At 40.0% G+C, this 24,994-nt stretch overlaps 1 protein-coding gene and 1 pseudogene across 1 annotated transcript; one reads left to right on the top strand and one right to left on the bottom strand.

Annotated features, from left to right (window-relative positions):
* Positions 1 to 15: 15 nt before the first annotated feature.
* Positions 16 to 18,950, bottom strand: PLEKHA3 (pleckstrin homology domain containing A3). Its single transcript, XM_024122385.3, has 7 exons — positions 18,826 to 18,950; positions 13,375 to 13,530; positions 10,509 to 10,645; positions 8,812 to 8,976; positions 5,658 to 5,701; positions 3,881 to 3,996; positions 16 to 433 (listed from the first exon to the last, which is right to left on the bottom strand). The coding sequence occupies exons 1-7, from the start codon at positions 18,845 to 18,847 to the stop codon at positions 306 to 308; spliced, it is 768 nt and encodes a 255-aa protein (XP_023978153.1). The 5' UTR covers positions 18,848 to 18,950; the 3' UTR covers positions 16 to 305.
* Positions 14,863 to 18,097, top strand: LOC102978013 (40S ribosomal protein S26-like; annotated as a pseudogene).
* Positions 18,951 to 24,994: the final 6,044 nt, after the last annotated feature.

The raw sequence follows: 24,994 nt of genomic DNA, 5'->3' as shown, positions 1-24,994 counted from the left end.
TTTTAGAAAAATATCTACATTTGTCCTTACAGATGTCAAAATGTTACACCATCATTTGTTCAAAAAAAAAAAAAAGATGCATATTCATTCATACTGTGAAGTTATTAGGAAAATACTCTTGCAAATAAACTATATAAAGATAAAATACACTTCAAAGGTATGTGGGTTGTTTTTTGTTTGTTTGTTTTACAATATTCTATAAAGTGCAGAGAAATCCTAAGGGAAAAATTACTCCCTATAACATAGTTTAATTACAGCAGCTTTTGCATAGCAATACTTAGAGGAAGTTGGACACTTCCGTTTCCTCAGGAAGAGAAGGATGGAAAAGGATCTTCCGATTCAGATTTTTTTTTGGCCATAAGTCTGCTTTCTTCAGGAATGGTTGCTGATGCCAAATCTCCATTAAGTGTATTTCTGGAACAGTGAACAGGTCCTATTAAGAAATTGATTAAAAGGTTAAACATCCTATCAATATTAACTCCAGTCCTCCATGAAAGAATATTTCCTATTCAGGACATGAAATTCCTTTAGCTTCCTGCTAACTTTTTGATCATTTGTTTAAGAGTAAAAATGTAACTTTTCTAGTACTGGCAATTGTAAGGAGAAACTTCAGAGTTCTTGAGAAATTATGAAACTATCTGAAGTAGAGATACTTGTTTTGTTCATTGCTAGAACCAAGGTTGGCACACATGAGCAGCCAATAAGTATTTGCTGAATTGAATTTATTCTTTTTTTTTTTTTTTTTTTTTTTTTTTTGTGATACGCGGGCCTCTGCATCACAAGACTTTCTGAGCAACGCTGACAAGGTTTGTCACAGTGAAAGTTCTCACATCTCCATTTGGGATGCAGCTCACAAAACTATCACTGCAGCTGCCAAGTGAGCACATCAAACACATTGGCAAGGTCCTATTCACTTTCACATGTACATATTTTTTTAATTTAGCAAGAACATTTATTACTTTTATAATTTTTAAAAATCTAGTTAATAAAAGTAGAAGCTGGGACTTCCCTGGTGGCGCAGTGGTTGAGAGTCCGCCTGCTGATGCAGGGGACACGGGTTCGTGCCCCAGTCCGGGAGGATCCCACATGCCGCGGAGCGGCTGGTCCCATGAGCCATGGCTGCTGAGCCTGCGCGTCCGGAGCCTGTGCTCCGCAACGGGAGAGGCCACAGCAGTGAGAGGCCCGCGTACCGCAAAAAAAAAAAAAAAAAAAAAAAAGCTTCTAAAAAAAGTAGAAGCAGCTGCATCTCTCAAGGAAAAGAATATGCTGCAATAAAGACTTTCAACTAAGATTGCTAATTTGCAAAACATACTTTCTAAGAAAGAGCACTAATTCAGTCTCTGCTTTGTCAACTAACTGGGATACTAAACTTTAGGATAAACAGAAGGAAATCTAAGGATAAAACTCTGACCTACCCTACACTTGCCAATTTTAAAAAGTTCTAGAGAAGTGAGATATATGTATGTATATAAATATTAACACATGTGTATATAAATATTAACACATGTGTATATAAATATTAATGCATGTATGGGTGTGGGTGTGTGTAACTAATTTTGTTACTCTCCTTAACAGCTAAATTGGGGGGTGTTAAATGGAATATTTACACTTAGATCTTATAAAAACAGTTTTCAAAACTTCAGAACCAGAGTGCCTAAAAGAGAAGAGAACTAAGGAAAATGGCTGGCTTTAAAGAAATTAATTTAGCTATCACAAATGAAAATGACGCCCTTAAAAAAAAGAAATGGCAGGACTTCCCTGGTGGCGCAGTGGTTAAGGATCCACCTGCCAATGCAGGGGACACGGGTTTGAGCCCTGGTCCAGGAAGATCCCACATGCCGCAGAGCAACTAAGCCCGCAAGCCACAACTACTGAGCCTGTGCGCCACAACTACTGAAGCCCACGCGCTCTAGGGCCTGGTGCCGCAACTACTGAGCCCGCGCGCCTAGAGACCATGCTCCACAACAAGAGAAACCACTGCAATGAGAAGCCCCCGCACCGCAATGAAGAGTAGCCCCCACTCACCGCAACTAGAGAAAGCCTGTGTGCAGCAACGAAGACCCAACGCAGCCACAAAATTAAAAAAAAAGAAATGGCATCTAAAGAAGTACAAGGCAGAACAGAACTCTTTCATAAGCTCTGGATGAAAAGGGTCATGTATAAAAGGCAGAAAGAGCAAGGTAAATCAGAGTGTATGTTACCTGCCCCAGGTGACATTTTTTCCCATACTTAAGCTCTTTAACCATCTTCCTCTTTTTCTTATCACTTCCAAGATCTAGTAAATTGGCCCAGGAAAGTTTCTTTCTCCCAACCCCTTCCGACACTCAATCCTTTTCCTTCTTTCATTTCTTTACTCATTGCCCCAACTTATATTCAAAATGATAATGAGCATAGTGTTCTATATCAATAAATAGTTCTGTAAGAAAAATGGGCATTAAAAAAAAAAATGCAGGCTTCCCTGGTGGCACAGTGGTTAAGAATCCTCCTGCCAATGCTGGGGACACAGGTTTGAGCCCTGGTCCGGGAAGATCCCACATGCCGCAGAGCAACTAAGCCTGTGCACCACACCTACTGAGCCTGCACTCTAGAGCCCGTGAGCCACAACTAGTGAGCCCACGTGCCACAACTACCGAAGCCCATGCGCCTAGAGCCCGCGCACCGCAACGAAGAGTAGTCCCCGCTCGCCGCAACTAAAGAAAGCCCAAGCACAGCAACAAAGACCCAACGCAGCCAAATATAAATAAATAAAATAAATAAACTTATTTTTTTTTAATGCCATCAACTTCTAAAAATCTGAAAATGATCAGCAGTCTCCTTTAGAATCTCAACCATTTTCATGAACTTTACATTTCTCCTCTAATTAAACCTGTTTAACCTTCTGGTTAAGTAAAGCAACTCTATCTTATGCAATGTTTTCAATATATTCAAATACTAGAAATCCAACACCATTGTTTAGTCCCATTTCAGCCACACTATAAATTAGCTGGGCTCTTCTAGGCCATCTAATGAATTTAACCACCATTCACCATGTCATTTCCATAAGAGAGATAAAATCTTGTTCCAAACAGCTGACTTACAAATAAACTCTTGGAACACAATCTGTTGCTTAATTGAGAACTGTATGTAATTTCTATCCCACATGTTTCATGCGCAATAGTAAAGACTCTAAAAAGCAAAAGTCTATTAATGGAGTTGTAATAATAATAATACCATATTTGCATTCACTGAAAATCATGGTCACTACTGTCGAAGTAGATATTCTGACAGACTTTCAAAGCTTTTTCTCTGAAGAGAAAAATAATTAAATTTTAACATAAATCACAAAACCTTTCCTAAAGTATTCAATCACAGTATGCTGACTCTTTAATAATAAGGAAAAAAAAGGTACAGGAATAAATGTTATTATAATTCATCACCACCACCAGAAAAAATTATTGTCCTTGGCCATTTCAAATTCTTTAAGTAACAATGCTGATTTTTTTTCTTTGAACTTAGAACTTGCCTTTATTTTCCCCTAGAATCCTACCTACAATTTATGCTTTCTTCTAACATGTTTTTAAAATGCAAACACAATGAGAATATAAATTACTAAGAGATTACTAAAATGCAGTGGGAGTAAAAGATTTTGATATTACATATATAAATCTAAGATATGGTATTTACAAAGAGATATTTAGTACTTCTTAATAACAAAGGTGAACGTAAGAGGATATATGAGCTTCTGTTGATTGTGTGCTAGTTGCTTAGCTCTGAATTAAGGAATTAATCCACGAGCAAAGTACAGTGTTCACTGTCAGTATCCTTCATTTCAACAATTACAGAGCCCCACACCAATTTTGCTGAATAGGCCAAAGAGAGAGACACAGCCCTTCTAACTTACTATCTGGGTCTTCGAGAGGAACATCATTACAAGAGTCTGTATCTGAGTAGGTTCTTCGGCGCCGCTGGGAGAGTCGGTGAAGTGTAGACACTGTTTCTTTTATAGAGTGGCTACTCCTGCAAGTTAAATAAAAAGCATTAAATTGTAAGGACTTCAACAAATGAAAACACCCTCAACTGCAGTTTTCAATGACTTCTCTTTAAATGAAAGAAGAACTATTTTAATACCCAAAGTTCTATTTTAGCAACATTCTACTCCTTCAGAGATCAGGCCACAAACAAGTCAAATCATTTAGAATCTAGTTGGTAAGCTGGGGAATACAGCCTCTGAGCCAAATTAAAAGGAAAAGAGGTACAATGAAGAAGTGATTTCTTTTATAGAGGAAGGTCCAGCTAGAGAGTAAACATATCAGATGGTTAACAGGTGTTTAAAAACTAAAAGTTATGGATTTCACAAGTGCATGCATCTAGCATCATCCACAGCCAATCTAAAACAGCAGAGCGAAGGGGATGGGCAAGCAGTGCGGAAGCATGCTAGAAGCCAACTCACTGACAGCAGCAAGAGCGGATAAAGATGGCAAACGGAGGCTAGGAAAACTAGTTTTAAAAAGCAGTCCGGAAAACCAAAAAACTAGAAAAATCAACCTAAAAAATTCAACACAGAAGCAAATCACCACCACTCAACAGCACCTCATCTACCACTGGATGACAGCCCAACATTACTGTTCTTAATGACAACTTTGATTCACCAAAAAAAAAAAAAAAAAAAAAAGTTAAAAAATTCTTATTATATCTTATTTAATAAGGTAGAAAGGATAAAATACAGGTCAAAAAAAAACTGTCATAAAGATAAAAGTTTGGTAAAGGAATCAAGCTTTTATTTTTCTGGAAAATTCAGTTGATAAAACTCTTCATTCCCTGATAGGATTAGACACACACATCACTGGACTCCTCTCAGCACATAATAGTTCAATGAATTGCATAACCATAAGAGGGAAAAATAAAGTGACAAAATAATAAGGGGGTTCAGTTAGCACTTTTTTTTTTGGTAGGCACTCAATAGATGTTTACTGAATGAAAGATTAGTTAAATTCTATAGTGCTTTACAATTTTCTAAAGTTTCACACATGTGATTTCATATAATCCTACAATAACCTTTTTTTTTTACCCTACCCCTACATTAATGTAGAGAAATAAATGCTAATGTCACTATCATTTCATTATTTTCCAAAGACAACCATAAAAAGACAACCATAGCAACTTAAAAGAATGTTACCTACCAAGATAAATAGCCTGGGATGTTGGCAAGATCTAGAACGTAAATTTTTTAAATGTGTTGATATGAATACATACTTTAAAATATCAATTAGTTTTTCTCTCTTTTCAGTAACACCTTAGCTCCTATTATAACAACAGCTCAGCATGAATATCTGATGCTATAAAAAACTGTAGTAAAATAAGCCTAAGCTTGGAGCCTTAATACATCAAAAATGGATTTCTATTAACCAACGTTGGATATAATTTACATCTAAAAAAAAGTATGATAGCTGGCAAGGTGCTTACCTTGCTGACTAATTTATTCACTCATTTTTTTTCTTTACCTACTACCTACTGGGGCCAGGCCCTATACTAAGCACTGAGAGAAATAATGCTGAGCAAATCAGAACCAGACTCTGCCCATACAGAGTTTACATTACACTTTACGTTAAAGATCCAAAGAATTTCCCTAAGTAGGTATAATTTTGAGAGAACTTGGTCAAAAGAAAAGGTTATTTTACCTCTCTGAACTCCAAGAACCAGGGTGGCTGACAGAACGCTTCATCTAGAAATTTAAAAAGAAAATAAGCATAATTCATATGTCAAGTAGAATAAGACAGCTCTAATATATTATTATTATCATAATTAACATAAATTTACTCAAAGAAAAAGATGGCTGGCCAAAAAATTTATTTTTTACAGACCCAAGTAACATTATTAGCACAGTATCAAGCTTTCTCCCCAACAATTATTAACTGAAATCTTTCTCAACACATACAAAAACATGCTGGATTATTTTCTCAATATTAAAAACTAAATTTTATAATATATATATAATATATGTGTTTGTATAAAGATATAAAAAACAGTATACTTAACAAGTCCCCCCAAAATCACACTATTTGTGATGAAAAGGAGTATCTAGCAAGCCAGAAAAAAAAAATTATCTAATAAATGTCTCTCTCCTTTTTTTAAAGGGCAGAGCTTCTCCTTACAATTCATTATTCAGGTAGCTATTACACAGATGTTCTAAAGTGTGGTTTTCATGGAAAACAGCATTAATAATTCAAGTCTTTTAAGAACTCAGAAGAGGAACCCTAAGCCTCAAATAGGCTTCTAAAAACATACACTTAAAATATAAATAAATAAATAAAATCTGAGTCAGCAGAGTATTAATAAATATGACAAATACAAAACATAATTTAGATCTAACTACTCCACCAAAAAAACAGAGGCAGCCAAGTAGATTATTTCAATGCTTAGCAAAGTAGCAAAAAAGCAATGTTTATATCAAAGGCTAAGGATGGTTGCTTTATATATAGGGGCTCAAGAGTCTTACAAGTGAGTCCAAGTCTAACAGTTATGTTATGTAAATGCCTTCTACAGTTGCTCTGAGAAATCCCAGTTGAAATGAGAACAATTATGACCCATCCAATTTGTAGTCCAAGGATATCTAATATGATTAAAATAAAGATGCAACTGGACATTAACATCTCCTTTAACAGAAATCACATCCTTTAGGATTACTCACGCAGCAACACCCCCACTACAATTATCTGTGGATCAAAATGACAATTGTTTAAACTTCTATGATGATTTGAAATATAACTGAATGCAAGTCAATTTAAAGAGGGACACGATGAGATAACCATATGAAGTAGTTATAAAGATCAAGTTAATTTTGGAATTCTCAAATTTTTCAGCTTTATTTCTCATTTACTCATGTCGTTAAAGAAAAAGAAAGAAAAAGATTTCCTCTTGAAGACTGTCTGACCTTATTTTCCATGCTATGTGTCTCCAGAACTATTTACCGTAGGCCACAATTTTTGCCTTATGTATGAAGTAAAACGGCACAGTGAGGAAAAATAAGTGGCCTCTAACCAGTATTTCCTAGATTAACTTATTGGATTTCTTGTAATGTTTCTACTGATAAAAAGTTTTAGTTTAAAAGAGACAGTTATTATAGCTTCTTATACATAAAATACACATAGGACCTCTCTGGACTATAGAACATTTATAACAGAAGGCATTCTCCTCAGAAGTTCAATGCAGAAATTAGGCAGGTTTGAGGTGTTTTCATTATATTTGATTCTATAAAGTCCACCTTAAAAAAAATACAGTGTACCCCTTGTATATCAAGCTCAGGAACATAGCACTATACATCCATCTCAAAAGATCAGGATTTTTTGTTCAACTATAGATGTTATTTAGCAGGCCACAATAAACCTAAAATTGTTCTAAAAAGCAACATTGTCAAACTGTGTTCTACTAAACAACACAGTCCTCTGAGTTATTAAAAAATAAACAAAAGGGTTCAATCATCAAATAAATTTCAGAAACACTACACACCACCTCTCCTCAGAGATTCATAATACACTTTAGCAAAAGAGGTTCTAAGAAGTCCTACATCAGCGAAATGCAATTTAAGTTAACCTTGAACTTCCCAAACTAATCTGGCCATAAAACTCATTTTCATGGTACACCTATCTCAGAGGATGCTGTTGGTCCATCATAAATTATTTAGAAAACAATGATCTAGAGACTTCCCTAGTGGCGCGGTGGTTAAGACTCCACACTCGCAATGCAGGGGGCCCAGGTTCAATCCCTGGTCAGGGAACTAGATCCCATGCGCATGCTGCAACGAAGAGTTCGCATGCCACAACAAAAGAGCCTGCCTGCCTCAACTAAGGAGCCCATGTGCTGCAACTAAGGAGCCGGTGAGCCGCAACTAAGACTCAGTTGCACAGCAACCAAATAACAAAATTTTTAAAAGACACTTTAGGAAAACAATGATCTAAATAAATTTAGGTAATAATCTTTACTAATTCTCATATGACCAAATTTGCTGTGGTGGTAAGAGAACCTCGGAATAAGTTGTACCCTATTATTTCTGCCAACAAATAGGTCTGCAAGTAATTGCTAAAATAGGAGCCAGGCGGCATTCTTCATTCCACAAAAGGGCTCATGAAAATAGTTTGATGAAAAAAATGTAAGGTTTCATCAAACCTCATCTCACCTCCAAGTTCCCCACAGCATGCTAGGGCAAGTTTATTACCTTGAAAAGGACAATGAATCCATCACCCTTGGCAAAAAGAGTACTCCCTGTTCAGAGTAATCAGAAGATAAGAACCTAATGTTAAGGACCTAACATTAAACAGGTTACACCTACCTCTGATGTAAAAAACACTGTATTTTACAGATGAAAAAAATGAAGTCCAGAGAGATTAAGTAACTTGCCTACTTGGAAGGTTCAAATCCAAATGCTGACTATAAAATACTGTTTCCCCTGTAACATGCTGTTTCGAATCCCTTACAGCTCCTCTAAAGATTTACTTAATTTTATCCCCTTGTGAGTATATCTTCACCCCATAGTGGTGTTTTTACCAAATAGAAGAGTGTTACCCAACCTTTTCATGTCACAGCACCCACAGAGCACCATAATATTTTCCTGACACATTGGGGTAAATGGCATAGCCCTTCCAAGGGGAGGGGATCAGGACCTTGGCTCATGTTGAGCCCATCAGCTGAGAGGCTCCCATACAGAATCTGAGTACAGTAAAAAAAAATTCAACCTGTTGACTATTTCCCTCCTACTGCCAGTTTCCAGCCTTAAAAATAAACACAAAAACAAAACCACATGCAGTTATCACTGGAAGAAAAACCAGAAATTCCAACCATTTGAACAGGAGAAGGTGACACAGGAGAAACTAAGGGATCCGGATGGCACAGCTGAAACATCTCAGGTTTAAACTTGGCATTCGCTATCTTCACACATTCCTCAAGCGTTGTGATGAATGTATTACACGTGGCACTAAGTAGAGAAGAGGCTTCATTCATGTTCTGAAAAATTACATGCAAAGAGTTGAACAGACTCACACACAACTATGTGGATTCATGCACCACCTCACCATCAGATAATGAAACATTACCTTCAATGGATACCTTACTAGGTTATGCTCAAATCTGTTTAAAATGCATTACCTTAGAAAATTAAAGCAATGCATGAATAAGAATTATCTGTCTCTCAGGTAAACAATGTATGAAATTAGACTCCAAGAAAAAAATAACTCTTGCATTTAAACCAAGTATCATATTGAAAAACTGTGTACGAAAATTTATCTTAAATAAACCTAACCTAGACTGTAAGTTTCTAACTATCAGAATTCCAAAGGTAATCACAGCAGTGGAACACCATGAGGGTTACTGAGTGCCAGGTAGAATTCATGCCTACCCCATGCACATTCTCCCATTTCTTCCTTGGTAAAATAAAAACTCCAAGTTCTTTTTGGGACAGCAGAGTGCCTTGCTCCTGGGGGATGAACATAGACTGGTCTAAGCCAGTCATGTCTATTCCATGACCCTTTGTCAAATACTCATTTTTCCTCGTTTTCATGGACCCAGACTAAAAAGATAATGAGAAGTCTGCTGGGGTTTCTGGGATTTTCATTCCCTGATAAAAGCAAAGGACAGCAAACTGAGATGGTCTCTCTCCACCCTGGCTACCCCACTGCCTCCTGCTTCTGTGTGAACTTCTGTGTGAACTAGTCACCTTGAAGGCTCGGGCATGAGGAGAAAAAACCAACACACCAAAAATGGCAGAGTGGAAGGAAAGAACAAGATTGGGTCCCCGACACTGTCCCTGAGCCAATGGAGCAGATGTAAGGGCACCTGCCTGCAGAGAGCCTGTGGTGAAACAGCAAGTGCCTTAGGGTTTAACGTACTTGCATCTAAAGGCAACCTACCTCACCTAAGATTCCTCCCTAGTAGGAGAAGGCCACAGGAAAGTAGGAAGATTTCTTGTCCCACTTCTCCCAAGTTAGGCAAAAGGGGACTGGGAACCAGGCTGGCCTTTCACCCAGAGAGCAGTAAGGCTCATTGGTCCTACTTCACCAGAAAGAATGAGCCTATTTCATAGCCAGGTCCCGCAAATCTGAATTTTGATTCCTACATCACTGCTCTGAGAATGATTCTTTTTTTAAGTTAGTTTATAAAGCTAAATTATTAACCCTCAGTAGTTAAGCTAGGACCTAATTACAAAAGAAAGAGAACAGCAGCTGTCCAATGAACTCATGCAGTGAGTCTGGAGAACAAAGCCAGTAATGCTTCTTTGCCACCCCAACCACCAAATAATCAATTGGCTGCAAAGACAGGCCTTGATTCCTTGGAGAAATGTGCTGCTTGCTGCTTTACTCTGGTTATACAGACACAGTCTAAAAGATCCTACAAACTTCCAGATAGTCTACAGTACGAAGAGGTCTGAATAGCTGAGAATAACTCATTTTGAAAATGCTTCTCTGTCATGTTATGTAAGAAGCTCACCCACCATGTGCTGCAAAGCATAACCAGACATGAAAGGATCATCTTGGATATACCTCTATGCTGGGAGATGAATGATTCTCATCATGGTGAACAAATTCTTGGATCGTATGAACTTGCTTCATTAGGAGGTCACAGTAGAGGCGAAGCTCAGACATTTTGGTTTTCAGAGATTCACTGGTTTCACTTATTTCTGAAAGGAACATACGCAAACATTCAATTAGACTATTTTCATACTTCAGAGGCAAAACAACAAAATGGAATCATTAAAAAGTAAGGCAATAGCTATGAATACCTGTAGCTTAAGAGGTGTGAGACCTTGGAAATAGAATATAAGGTTTTCCCTGAGGAAACATCTTCTCTTTAGATAGCTGAAAAAAACTGGCAGTCATATGTCTGACATGAAGTTTAGGTAGATTAATTTCCAGAGACAGGCTGATGACAATGAATGCCTTATACAGGATATTTCCATTCTATTACTCATCTTTAATTTGATAAGCACTTGTATTTCTTTTTTTGTGAATTGGCTTTTCTTGTCCTTTACACATTTTTCCAGTTCTGATGTTTGGTATTTCTCTTAGTAATATATAAATTGATAAATTTATAATTTATAAATTTCTTACGCATTAAAGATAGCTATCTTTCATCCCTCCAAAATACTGCAAATACTTTTCAAGATCTGTCAGCTTTCTTTCAGTTTTCTTTATTGTATTTTGGTAAACAGAAGTTTTTAACTTTTATGTAGTTACAACTGCTCTATATAAACATTCATTTATTTTCTTCTGTTCCTTTCACAGCTTCATTTTCACATACTATTGGTTTAAGAATTTTTTAAAATTAAGAGCCTATGTTCCTTTCTTTAATATATCCAGACAGACTAAACATCCAGCCATAATCTCAGCCACTCACCTACCAATACCTTCTAAACTAGATGTGTAAGCAGCAGAGGAAGGCAAAAAGTATACACAGTAGATCCTGGTGCTTCTCCATATTCCTTGAGCCAGTGGCACTGCTTTGTGGTACTAGTAATGAAGCCCCTCTAGCCAGAGTAGACCAAAGCAGCTCTATCTGCCCATTTAACCTAACCTAAATTAATTTTTACCCAAGTTTAAGTCCATTCCTTCTTTTTAATTGTAGTAATATATATATATATAACAAAATGTACTATTTTAACCATTTTTAAGTATACAGTTCGATGGCATTAAGTACATTCACATTATTGTACAACCATCCATCTCCAGAACCTTTTCATCTTTCCCAACTGAAACTCTACACACATAAAACACTAACTCCCCTTTTCCCCCTCCCTTAACCCCTAGAAATCAGCATTCGACTTTCTGTCTCTATAAATTTGACTACTCTGGGTACCCCACATAAGTGGAATCATATAATATTTGTCCTTTTGTGACTGGCTTATTTCACTTAGCATATATTCAAGATTCATCAATGTAGCATCTGTCAGAATTTTCTTCCTTTATAAGGCTGAATACCATTTTATGTATATACCATACTATGTTTATCCATTCATCTGTCTATAAACATTTGGGTTTTTTCTACCTTTTGGCTATTGTGACTATTCATTCCCTCTTTTTTTTCTTTTTTTTTTTTGATGTGGACCATTTTTAAAGTCTTTATTGAATTTGTTACAATATTGCTTCTGTTTTATGTTTTCTTTGTTTTCTGGTCGCGAAGGCACGTGGGATCTTAGCTCCCCAACCAGGGACGGAACCACACCCCATACATTGGAAGGCGAAGTCTTTTTTTTTTTTTTTTTTTTTTGCGGTACGCGGGCCTCTCACTGTTGTGGCCTCTCCCGTTGCGGAGCACAGGCTCCGGACGCGCAGGCTCAGCGGCCGTGGCTCACGGGCCCAGCCGCTCCGCGGCATGTGGGATCTTCCCGGACCGGGGCACGAACCCGTGTCCCCTGCATCGGCAGGCGGATTCTCAACCACTGCGCCACCAGGGAAGCGCTGGAAGGCGAAGTCTTAACCACTGGACCACCAAGGAAGTCCTCATTCCTTCTTATCCTACCCTTAACCATACTCTATCCGTGATGTTCTTTCACATATTTGAAAACTGTTATAAATTCAATCCTTAGCCTTCATTTTTCAATAACCCATAATTTAGTTGTTTTCACTAATTTAAATAACTTCTATTGTTTTTTAATTATAAAAGTAATACACGCTCAGTGAAAATTTTTGAAAATCAAAAATATATAGGGAAAAAAACTGCAATCTCACTACCAAGATATAAATACTGTTATTATTTTCACATTATATCTGCATATAATTGAACTAATACCATAAATTATTTGCTTGGCTTTTCTTTTTTCTTTTTGGCCACGGATGCATAGCTTGCGGGATCTTAGTTCCCCGACCAGGGATTGAACCCAGGGCCACGGCAGTGAAAGCGCTGAGTCCTAACCACTGGACCAACAGGGAAGTCCCTTGCTTTGCTTTTGAACAGGCAGTATCTGTAGCTGGTAAAGTCAAAAGGTACGGTCAAAGGGTATAAAGTGAAAAGTGAGTCTCTCCCTCAAATTCCCTTTCCAAAGGTAACAACTTGACCAATTCTTACATATCTTTCCTGAGCTGGCCAAGGAGTGGCTATGTAATTTTGAATCCTGCTTTTTTCAATTATCACTTAACTTTGGGCATTTTCTCATATCATTAAAATTCCTTGTAAACATTTTACTGGCTACATAATATATCAGCCTATGAAAGCACTATATAGTTTACTGAACCATTCCCCTAAATTTAAACCCTGGCAATGTTTATAAATTTTTTCACTATAATGAACATCTATGTACATAAATCTACATTTCTGATTATTTCTTTGGGATAAATTACTATAAGTGAACATGACAATTTACATTTATGTTTAAGAAAGTATTGTCACCACAAAGGAAAAATTTATAGTTACCTTTTTCTTTTTTAGTCCTAGTATCAGACAAACAGGCTTTGGAGCTCCCCAGAGCAACCAGCCACCTTTGTCTTTCAGCTGCATTCACTGCCTTCATGTAGAAATGTTGCTCTCCTGGAATGATTAATTCCATTCTTGTGTTATCTGCTGAATGGACTACGATGATAAACAAAGGGGAAATACAGTCAAGGACTCAAGTAATTTGTGGAGAATCAAATCATCACTTACACAGATGTTTCAGACCTAAAACAACAAACTCTGATTCAAGAGGCAGGCAGTGCCACCTCCTTAAGGGGCTATCCAGGGGCACCCTCCAAGCCACCATTCTCACATATACCCAGGATGGCAGTGGTGTCAAAGTGGTGGTAGCATGTGAACAGAAAACAACAACAAATTAACTACGGAAAAGTGAGATCTAAGAACTCCCTCCCCTGGGGCCACTAGTACCCCTGCCACACTTATCACACTCTCTTTTACTAATTTCTTTGAAAGCAGTTTGTGTTTTGGTACACCGCCCACCCCCCACCCAAGCCTAGGATAGTGCCTGGCATAAAGTGCAATAAATGGTAACTAAGGTAACCTTCCATCAGAACAACAGTCCGCAACTAATGAGCATCTCATAACCACCTGGAAAGCATAAGTGTTTTGAAAATCTCCTCTTCCCCTCCACCCTCCTCTTCCTCTCCTACACACACCCCCATCCTGGATCTCTGACAAAAGAGAGCTAACCATATTGTATGCTGAGCCAATCCTAAATCTTTGTTGTAAGATTTGTGTTATGTTGTCATTAATCAACAAATATTTACTCTGCTCAGAGCAGTGCTGGTAGAGGGGAAGACAGAAGAGGAGAAGAAAGGTGTCTTTGCTCTAACAGAGGGAACAATTTTATCCAGGAAACAAACCGGTACACTAAAAATAAAACACCTAAACGTTGAACTCTTTGGTACAGAGACTTCATGTGTGATTATAATGAAAGGTAAGAAGAGGCAGGAAGTTAAAAAGTCTTCAAGAAGAAGGATCTGACGACAGCAGAACTTGGTTAAGAGAAAAACAGCACAAGAAATATTATACCTCCCTGGAGGTGCAGGGTTAAGAATCTGCCTGCCAATGCAGGGGACACAGGTTCGAGCCCTGATCTGGGAAGATCCCACATGCCAAGGAGCAACTAAGCCCGTGTGCCACAACTACTGAGCCTGCGCTCTAGGGCCTGCGAGCCACAACTACTGTGCCCGCGTGCCACACCTACTGAAGCCCACACGCCTACAGCCTGTGCTCCGCAACAAGAGAAGCCACCGCAATGAGAAGCCCTCACACCGCAACAAAGATCCAACGCAGCCAAAAATAAATAAATAAATAAATTTAACAGTGATTCAATCCATTAGTGTTGAAAAAAAAAAAAAAAACCACCATGAGATAGCACTAGCTATAGTAGAAAAATTCAAAATCTTCAAATTGCTAATAGTAAGCTTTGGCAAGGACGAAAAGCAACTAAAACTCTCATACTAGTTGAAAAACAAATTGGTACGATTACTTTGGTAAACAGTTTGGCATTATCTGAGACAAAAAGTCTCTCCTTAATCAAACTCGTTGGGCTCGGACTTCCCTGGTGGCGCAGTGGTTAAGAATCCACCTGCCAATGCAGGGGACATGGGTTCGATCCCTGGTCTGGGAAGATGCCGCGGAGCAACTAAGCCCGTGTGCCACAACTACTGAGCCTGCGCTCTACAGTCCACACACCACAACTACTGAAGGCCCGGTGTGCCTAGAGCCCGTGCTCTGCAACAAGAGAAGCCACTGCAATGAGAAGCCAGCACACCGCAACGAAGAGTAGCCCCCGCTTGCTGCAACCAGAGAAAAGCCCATGCAGAGCAACGAAGACCCAACTCAGCCAAAAATAAATAAATAAATAAATTAATTAATTAATTCAAAAACAACAACAACAACAAAAACTTGTTGGGCTTTTCTGAACCCTCTGCTTGACTAGGCCCAATCTGGGGCTTCCGGCTCTGTCCTTAGTAGAGTCCACTTTTAGCAAACATCCTGCTAAGTCAGTTTAGCCAGAATCCCCCACCCTCAATATCTGATCACCCTCCTTATCTGACCAAATTCCACTTCCCACCACCCCCAGGTAATATCCGATCACCCTGACCTGCCTCCAATAAGAATCCTGTTAGGTCTGTTTAATCAAAATCCCCCTTTATCTCTGAAGTTTCCTCCTTGTAATTTTCCATCCACTGATTCCCTTATCCCGCCCCCTGCCACTCTGCTCCTTGGCTATAAACTCCCACTTTTCCTTGTTGTATTCAGAGTTGAGCCCAATTTCTCTCCACTACTGCAAAACTCCATTGCACTAGCTCCTATACCTATTCCAATAGACCTGAGTGAAGTCTGCCTTACTGGGTTTTTTAAATTTTTTTTTAATTGAGGTATAGTTGATTTACAACATTATACTAGTTTCAGCTGTACAACATAGTGATTAAAAATTGTTACAGACTATACTTATAGTTATTATAAAATATTGCCTACACTCCCTGTGCTGTACAATACATCCTTGTAGCTTATTTATTTTATATACGGTAGTTTGTGCCTCTTAATCTTTTACCCCTATGTTGCTCCTCCTCCCTCCCCTCTCCCCACTGGTAACCACTAGCTTGTTCTCCACATCTGTAAGTGTGCTTCTTTGTGCCTTACTGTTTTAACAAAAGTCAAGAATAGTATTTTCTTTAATATCTGTTAAAGCTGAATGTTTGAATATTCAATGTCTCTCTTAGCAATTCCACTCCAGTTCTAGATATATACTGAACAGAAACGCATATATATGTTCAACAAAATAAATATGAGAATGTTTATGGCAGCTTTACTTACTATAGTCCCAAAATGGAAACAAAATGGAAAAAACAAACAAACACCCATCAATACTAGAATGGAGAGCCAAACTGTGGGACAATCACACAATAAAAATATTACACATCAGTAAGAATGGTGAACTGTTACAAAGAACGACACAGATGAATTTCACAAATATAATGTAAAGCCAGACACAAAAGAAAACATTGATTTATTCCATTTATATAATGTTCAAAAGCAGGCAATACTTAAATATGGTGATAAAAGTCAGATTAATGGTAACCTTTTAGAGACATTAGTGGCTGAGGTAACATGATTATTATCCCAGCATCTAGAATGCTGATAGCATTCTAATTCTTGATCTGGGTGGTAATTACACAAGTGTATTCAATTTGTAGGCATTCTTAAGGCTGAATATTGAAGATTTGTGCCCATTTCTGTATCTTATTCTTTAAACAAATAACAAGGACAACAAAAATGCTGCCATGGCTTGAAAAAGTGCTACAGTTGCCTTAAGAATTCTGCCACTAACAGTCTTTTAAACATCCTCAAGGTTGTCAAATCTCTTTGTTTTTTTTGTTCTTTTTGTTTTTCTTTTGAGGTACGTGGGCCTCTCACTGTTGTGGCCTCTCCCGTTATAGAGCACAGGCTCCGGACGCGCAGGCTCAGCGGCCATGGCTCACGGGCCTAGACACTCCGCGGCATGTAGGATCTTCCCGGACCGGGGCACGAACCCATTCCCCAGCATCAGCAGGCGGACTCTCAACCACTGTGCCACCAGGGAAGCCCTGTCAAATCTTTGAACTTTGAATGTAGTTTGATTTCTGACAAGAGTCAGAATCTCATTTGGAATCAAATATGAAGAATAAGATGAGCTAAAACCATCATTTTTTTTATATCTTTTTTTTTTTTTGGCCGCAGTGCGTGGCATGTGGGATCTTACCTCAACCAGGTACCAAACCCTGTGTGCCCCCTACAGTGGGATCACAGAGTCTTAACCACTGGATGGCCAGGGAAGTTCCCATAATTTTTTTAAAAAATAAAAATTCATGCTTTGAATGTGCTCGTGTGATTTATAAAAATAAAACAAAATTACACCTCATATAGTTCAGGGAATATTTAAGTAACAACGCAAGTAACAATGCTGAAGTGTTTCTGTATCTTATGGAGCCATGACCCCATGTAGGGTTTAACACGCCCTTCTCTAGTGCTTTATTTTTTCATTCAATTCTCTTTGAAGAATTCAATACTTTTCATTATCATTTTGTCTGATTTCTCCTACCTACTTGCACCCCACATATCCCAACCACACACACAAATCAATCAATGGTCCATGAAACCTTCCTTCATGAAAATTACAGCATGACTTACTGCTTTTTTCTCCCCTTTTGAAAAAGCACAGTATGGAAAAGGAGTGGGGAAGGTAACTTTACAGTAGAGAAATCTGTCAGACATTACCTCAGACAGGTGGTCAAGGTTAATGTCAAGAGTGATATGTCAGCTCTCTCGGGTCCTCACTTCCAAGATGACCAAGAAAAGAAGGAACAACAGGTATGCCAAAAAAGGACCATGACCACGTGCAGCCTATTCACTGCACCAACTTTGCCCAATGCGTGCCCAAGGACACCATTAAGGTCATTAATTAACACAGTAGAGGCCGCAGCCATCGGGGACATTTCGGAAGTAAGTGTCTTCGATTCCTATGTGCTTCCCCACCTGTACTTACATCAAAACTACATTACTGCGTGAGTTGTGCCAGTCACAGAAAGATAGTCAGGAATCATTCGCGTGAAGCTCATCCCAGATGGACCAAACACTCCCACCCCAGTTTAGACCTGCGGAAGCTGCCCCATGACCTCCACCAAAGTCCATGTAAAGAGCTAAGTCCTTATAGACTGAAGAAAAACCATCCTTTCCAAAAAATATATTAAAATGGAAATTATACATTGGAAAAAAAAATGGTATATCATGTTGATAGCATGTACTCCTGATATGATGTGATCTTCCTCCCTAAAACCCATAACCCCAGTCTAATCATGGGAAAAACACCAGACAAATTCCGATAGAGGAGCTTCCTACAATATTCCTGACCAGTACTCCTTGAAACTCTCAAGATCATTAAAAAAAAGAAGAAGAAAAAGAAAGGAAAAACATCTCTATTACCCAGAAGAGCTTATTTCCAATTCAGCAAAGAACGAGAGTTTATGACTCTGAGTTCATACTTTATCAAAAACCTACTGCGCTGGCCTCATCATCTTTAGAGTTCAGCTTCCAATCATTACAACACGCTTCAATGAAAATGAAAGAAAACACTTGTAGACAGCATGGACACTAAAGTGGCATCCACAAGAAATTGCTTTTTCAAGTCCACATTGGAAGACTAGCACTAGTACTTCGAATTTCAATTCAAAGTATATTTATAGAGGGAGAAATATCAAAAACTGTGCCTAACAATGCTAAGTGCCACTTCTGAATGCTAAGGAGATAAATGGCATTAGAAGATCCCTTCCTGGTTAGAAATGCTTTTCTCCTCTTTTTGCAGTATGCTGAAGAACACTTTACTTACCTAACTACAAATTCATCTAATTCCATATATTCACTTACCTTTAATTTCACAAACTGCCATCTTTATACTTCCTTTGCTCCCTTTGCAAACATCATCTTGTGAATCATAGTAGGACAGGATTCCATTATCTAAAACAAACCAACGAGGCTGCCAACCGGCGAGACAGGTGATGCACAAAACAGCAATAAAAAAGTACTTTAATCACACAGAAAACTATGATTACAAAATTTACCATCCATGTCATTTCTTGGCTCTAAAATCTTTATACTTCCTTTGCTCCCTTTGCAAACATCATCTTGTGAATCATAGTAGGACAGGATTCCATTATCTAAAACAAACCAACGAGGCTGCCAACCTACAAAGATCATAAATAACAAAACAGCAATAAAAAAGTACTTTAATCACACAGAAAACTATGATTACAAAATTTACCATCCATGTCATTTCTTGGCTCTAAAATAACATTCTGACAATGAATTTTTTTGTTGTTGTTTTTTGTTTTTTTTGGTACGCGGGCCTCTCACTGTTGTGGCCTCTCCCGTTGCGGAGCACAGGCTCCGGACGCGCAGGCTCCGGACGCGCAGGCTCAGCGGCCATGGCTCACGGGCCTAGCCGCTCCGCGGCATATGGGATCTTCCCGGACCGGGGCACGAACCCGTGTCCCCTGCATCGGCAGGCGGATTCTCAACCACTGCGCCACGAGGAAAGCCCCAATGAAATTTTTAATTGCCAAGATCTGCCCAAAATACTCTTGCATCAATCTCCATTTTGCTGGATGAGATTTCTGGAGAAACCTCTAGATCAGAATAAATATGGGGAATAATATCTTTATTCTGGCTTACAACCTTCTCATTAACAACCCATCAGACCCATCTTCAAAAATAGCCCAACACACAGAATGCAACACAATTGCCCCTTTTTTCTAAGGGAAACAGAGTCAGGTTATAACATAATGGAAAAAGCAACAGAAGACATGGATTCTAGCCCTAGTTTTGCTATCATTCTTTGTCCCAGGTTGAATAACCTGAGATAAATCTTTCATCCCAATATATATCAAAAATTCCCAGTCTCCAAAATGAGTGAATTGAACAAGAAGACCTCTCAGGTGCCACCCAGCCCTCTAATTCTGCAATGTGGCTTTCCTCTCTCCTATAAAATACTCTGCCTAAGCCAACTGCCTTGCACACAGTGAGTGCTGAATGAATTACAGTCTCTCACACAGAAGTTGCATACCCTGTGGTGAGAGCATGGAGCCACCACTCCTCTCTCCTTGCCCTGCTGTTGCACAGCTCAGGCAGAAATGCTAGAAATTGAAACCATTCATTTAATTAGCATTGACTCAATGACTACAGCACACAACTATCACAGACTTGGCTCTAATGCGAAGCTGAGGGTGATGATGGCTTTCCTTGAAGCTCAACTCCCACTCTTGCAAGCCAAACTCAGTGTTCCCTGAAACCTTATCAAGCATGCCACTAATTTACAACAGTTCACTGATTAATAACATGGTGACCATGATGGAGGCAGTGCGACTGCCCTTGTTCTTTCTGTCACCATTCAGCCTGGTCACTTTAGACACTGTCTGCTATATCAATCAGTTCAGTTTTTCTGGGCCAAGTAGTACCAAGACAGTGACAGATAGGGGAATCATTCTTACATCCTGATACAGACCCAGGATTTACCTCCCCAAAAGGCTGTACCTATAACACTTTTGAAATGACAATGCTGAGTCATCATAAAAAAAGATTAACAGCAGGCTATGTGATAATACAGTTCAGAGGGATGGATATCCAAAACCAAGTTTCAGAGGCTTGGAAAATTATTTTTATGAAACTCTATATTCCTTAATGAGGTCTAGCAAATTAGAAGGTAAGTTCTTCTGGTATATGAACTTTATCTTGTTCATCACTGAATTTCCAAAACCTGGGAAAGGTGCTTGGCACACAACAGGTGCTAAAAAAAAATGTCCTTCTCAAGTGATTGAATGAATGAATGATTACAGAAAACTGAGATATTGCCTGTTACCCATAAGAGTACAGATACACAGTATATCCAGTATATCGATAATGTATTGGGCATGCATAGAAATGATGAGAATGGTATCTTTCCAAACATTAATTCACCTTGGCAAACAAATTATAAGAAGGTTATGGTGAAAATACACTCCTCTACCCCCAGTCTAGTGTGCCTACAGGACAAATTTTGATTTTGTAAGCCTGCATTATTGTGATTCAATATCTCTTTAAAATAAATATTGAGCAAAATGATTCATTTAGAATTTGTACCAACTTGAAAAGTGACTATAGTTAAGTATATTAATCTAACTAAGACTGTTAATGATCTCTAAATACCTCTTTGAAGAAATATTTAATAAAACAATCTCTAATTGATTCACACATATATAAGGGCTATATCTGTGAAAAAAATTCATAGGTATTCCCTTTTCTAATACCTTTCTAAAACACACATTCTTTTTTATCTCAAACTGTCAAATGTTACTGAAATTCTTATTCTCTACAAAGGATTCTTAAAGAACACTGTCATCAAACTGGAAGGTTCCTTAAAGATCACTTAGTATGAACAGCTATTCATCCTTCTGACCTAAGATGAACTAAAAGTAATAATCAGCATGCCACTGAGCCAAATTTAAATTTTAAAAATAGAATTCTTCCAAACAAAAGATTTCATTTCATCAAGCTTCTACACTGCATACTAGCAGTTAACTTAAATGCTCTGCAAAGATTAAAACCTTAAGTACACAACGTTAAAAGCTCAACCAGCTGGTGCTCAGCGACAGGAGATGAGAAAGAGGGCCACTAAGACCACATTTAGCTCCAGGAATAAATTTTGACTCATCTTAGTAATCACCCATTGCTCTGGGCTATGCATAAGATCCTCACATGACCTCCCAAGCCACTGCGCGCTTAGAATGTTTGCAATGAGATGATCATCTGCATCTCAAAGCGTAGTAACTACCATCTCAAAGTTAAACTAAACAGTATAACTGTTCTCACAACAGCCCATTTGAAAATGCCTAATAAAAAAAATTTGCCTCATTTTTTAAATGTTTCCTGTTAAAACATACCAGTTACAGAAATAAAGTGTTTGACATTTTAATGCAAACAAAACATCCATGTATCATAAATGTTAAAGCATTCGCTGCTATAAATCTGTCTTTAACATTCCAATTAATCAAAAAAACAGAGACAATTGTAGCTCAGTGCTTATGTCTTTAAGTGTTTATGTGCAAACTTTGCACAAGGTCAGATGGACACAAGTTGAATGTCTGATACAATCACTAAGGGGTTCAATACTTTTGGCAGAGTGAACAAGTGGGCAGCAAATCAAGATTGGCCTATTACACTAAAGCAAGAAATCTGTTTGCTATTTAATCTTACTTTAAATCCACTCCCCTTCCTCTAATTTGGTTAGATCACAGAATTCTGGAGTTAGAAGACACCTTCAGGATAAACTAGTTGATCACCCCTGCCCTATAAGACAGATCTTGAGAGAAAAAGTGACTTGTCCTTACTGTTAGCTAACGGCAGAGATGGGACTACAACTCAGATTTAAGGCTCTTTTAATAAGCCAGACTGTTGGTGTCATGGAAAAGGGCCCTTCCCTGCTGGTCTCTCATTTCTACAGAAACACCTAGTTCTTTGGTGTTCTTCCTTTCAACCCACTTCATGAGTGAAACTGACTTGCCTGCTCCACCTTCTGTGTCTTGCACTTTCTCCCACAATTTCTCACACACTTACCTGAATACCAAAACATAAGGATACCTCATTGACAATCAACCCCTAAGAGAATATAATGTGGGAACAGCTTCCAAAATCTTGCTTGCTATGCTTGAACAACTTCAACGAAGAGAACTTTTAAAATAAACCGTGTTGCTAAGGAAAATTAAAAGAAACTGAAAAGATTTCCTAAAACGAAATCTTGATTTTAAAGGGCCCATTACAATCCTATGTCCCAACAACTCAGTTATCAACAAAATGCTGAATTAAGTGTGAGTAAAGGGAGAGACTGCAACAACACATGTAGAGTGACTAGGAATGGTTCCGGAAGCTACAGGAGAAAACAGAACTATTATTACGCTGGCAAAGAAATAGTCAGGTGCACTTCCCACCTCAGGATGGTGCGCAGCCTCGAACTGTCCCCTGCAGAGGCCAAATGGGCACTTAGAAGGGACAGCGAGAGCGATTAAGCCCGGGAACCAGACAGAGCCGATTCGCTGTGAGGGTCCCCGCCGGCCTGGCGGAGGGAGGAGGAGCCCCCTACCCGCCTTCTCCGCAGCCTCCCCTCCTGAGGCCGTCCAAGTCCTCTCCCCGCCGCCCCCACCCACACCCCGGTCAGCCGAGCCCTTATACCGGTGAGATAGTTGGTCCACTTGTACAGAACTCCCTCCATGCTTCAGAGCCCGGCGCCGCGCATCCTCCTGGCCCGGCGCCGGCCGCGGTGAAGGGGGAAACGCGGGGCCTGGGCAGCCCCTCCAGGCCCGCCCGGGCCCCTCCCCGGGCGCCCCCAGCCGGCACAGAGCAGCCCTCAGCCCGCGCGCGCTGCCGGGACGTGGCGGCCCTCAGAGGCCGGGACGGCGGCCGCCGCGTGGTGCTTGGGGGCCTTGAGACATCCCCGGGCGAGCCCCGGCGGCGGCGGCAAAGTGGGAACCGCGGCCGGCCTCCCGCTCGCGATTCCACCGCCCGACTGCTCCCTTCCGCGCCCCGGTGCTCCTTCCTCCTCGCCGGCCTTCCTTTCCCCCCCCCGCCCCGGTCTCTCGTTTGTTTTCATTGACCCCGACGTCGCTTTCACTTCCTGGATGAAAGGGGCCGGCTCGTCCCGGGAAACCCCTCCCCGGCGGCGGGGCTGGAGGAGCGGGCGCGGCTTGCTGCCACTCAGCCGAGCCGGAGGCTGCGCGAGTAGAGCGAACTAGAGCCGTGACTCCTCCTCATCCTCCCACAGACCCTCAGCTGGCGGCCCTAGGCTCCCGCTCTCACCCCGGACGCCGAGCCCCGGACCCACGGCCCCCCCGGGGCCTAAGCCTCAGGGCCCGGGACCGGCGGACTCGGACCTGGCTGCGTGCGCAGCACCCGGGCCGACCCGAGGACTAGCCGCCCCCCCTCCCCCACCCACGTAGCACTCGTAGGCCTCTTAGGTTTTCTTGTAACTGAGCCTCGGGTCTTTCTGGTGGTTTTTTCAAAAAAAAAAAAAAAAAGCCTCCTATTTATGTTTCCTTCCTATCCTACTGCCATTCAGGGGGTCCGAGAAATTATCTTCTAGGAAGTCAGTGTGCCATTGAGAGTCCTCCGGCAAGGAACCGCGAGGGGCCCCAAGGAACTGTCACCACGCCGACAATGAATCTTAGCCACAACTTCATTTAGAATATAAAACACGGAAGCAATCGTTGGACTTTATTTTTAAAATGGAGGTTTTCTCTAGCCTTTATGATTTTTTAAAATCTTGTTTGGAAATGACCATCCCCTTGTATAACTGACAATAATTTTCAGATTTCTGGAATTTCACAAGCTTTAAGCAAAGCCGATATAAGCAGGCTCAGTGCTGCGGCTTTCAGGCTTTTAGCATCACTGAGGCGGATAACACCTCCCCTTCCAGAGCCTAATCCAGGCCTTCGCTGAGGTCCTTCTGGTTTGGGTAAAAGTCTTTGGGTATTCGCTTGGATATACGGCGAATTGACGGATAGATGAACACATGGAAATGTATTTAATAAATCGAATACCTATAGTTAAATGTTAATGATAGAATCCAAGTAGTGGATATAAGGCCACGGTGATGGGGTAGTAAAACTTATTCTGTATGTTGTAAAGTTCTTCATGCTAAAATGTTGGGGGTGAGGCTATAAGGCTGGCTTTTTGTCAGACTTGGTCAAATCCCTGCTGCGTATTAGCCGTGAGACTGAAACTGAATGCCCAATACTCAAATTACCTAGTTTTCTCGTCTGTGGAATGTGGATAATTACCTATGTCGCAGAGTTGGTAAGAAAAGCAAAACTGCTAAGAGCTTTACCCGCACTCCTAGAAGCCCTCAAATCAAGGGCGACCGCGAGTGGTGAGGGAAGGAAATGCAAACCAGCAGCCGGTCCCGAATCGCTGGAGTCGGCTCTGGGGAACAGCCGTTAACCCCGCTTCGGGGAGCAGCGGTACCTCTGTGTTCTAGTGTGTGGCTTAGCCTGGAACCGCTTAATGCATGACT

Source organism: Physeter macrocephalus, chromosome 2, assembly GCF_002837175.3.
Source record: "Physeter macrocephalus isolate SW-GA chromosome 2, ASM283717v5, whole genome shotgun sequence".
Taxonomy (NCBI): domain Eukaryota; kingdom Metazoa; phylum Chordata; class Mammalia; order Artiodactyla; family Physeteridae; genus Physeter; species Physeter macrocephalus.
Note: the sequence above shows the minus strand (reverse complement) of the source record. Positions and strands in the feature narration are given on the sequence as shown.

Bases quoted from the DNA above. Each gene is read 5' to 3' on its own strand.
- PLEKHA3 (XM_024122385.3), bottom strand. From the start codon at position 18,847: ATGGCAGTTTGTGAAATTAAAG. The intron at 13,531-18,825 runs GTAAGTGAATAT...TTATCATCGTAG, and splicing joins GGCAGTTTGTGAAATTAAAG to TCCATTCAGCAGATAACACA. The intron at 8,977-10,508 runs GTATATCCAAGA...GTAATTTTTCAG, and splicing joins ATTCATCTCCCAGCATAGAG to AACATGAATGAAGCCTCTTC.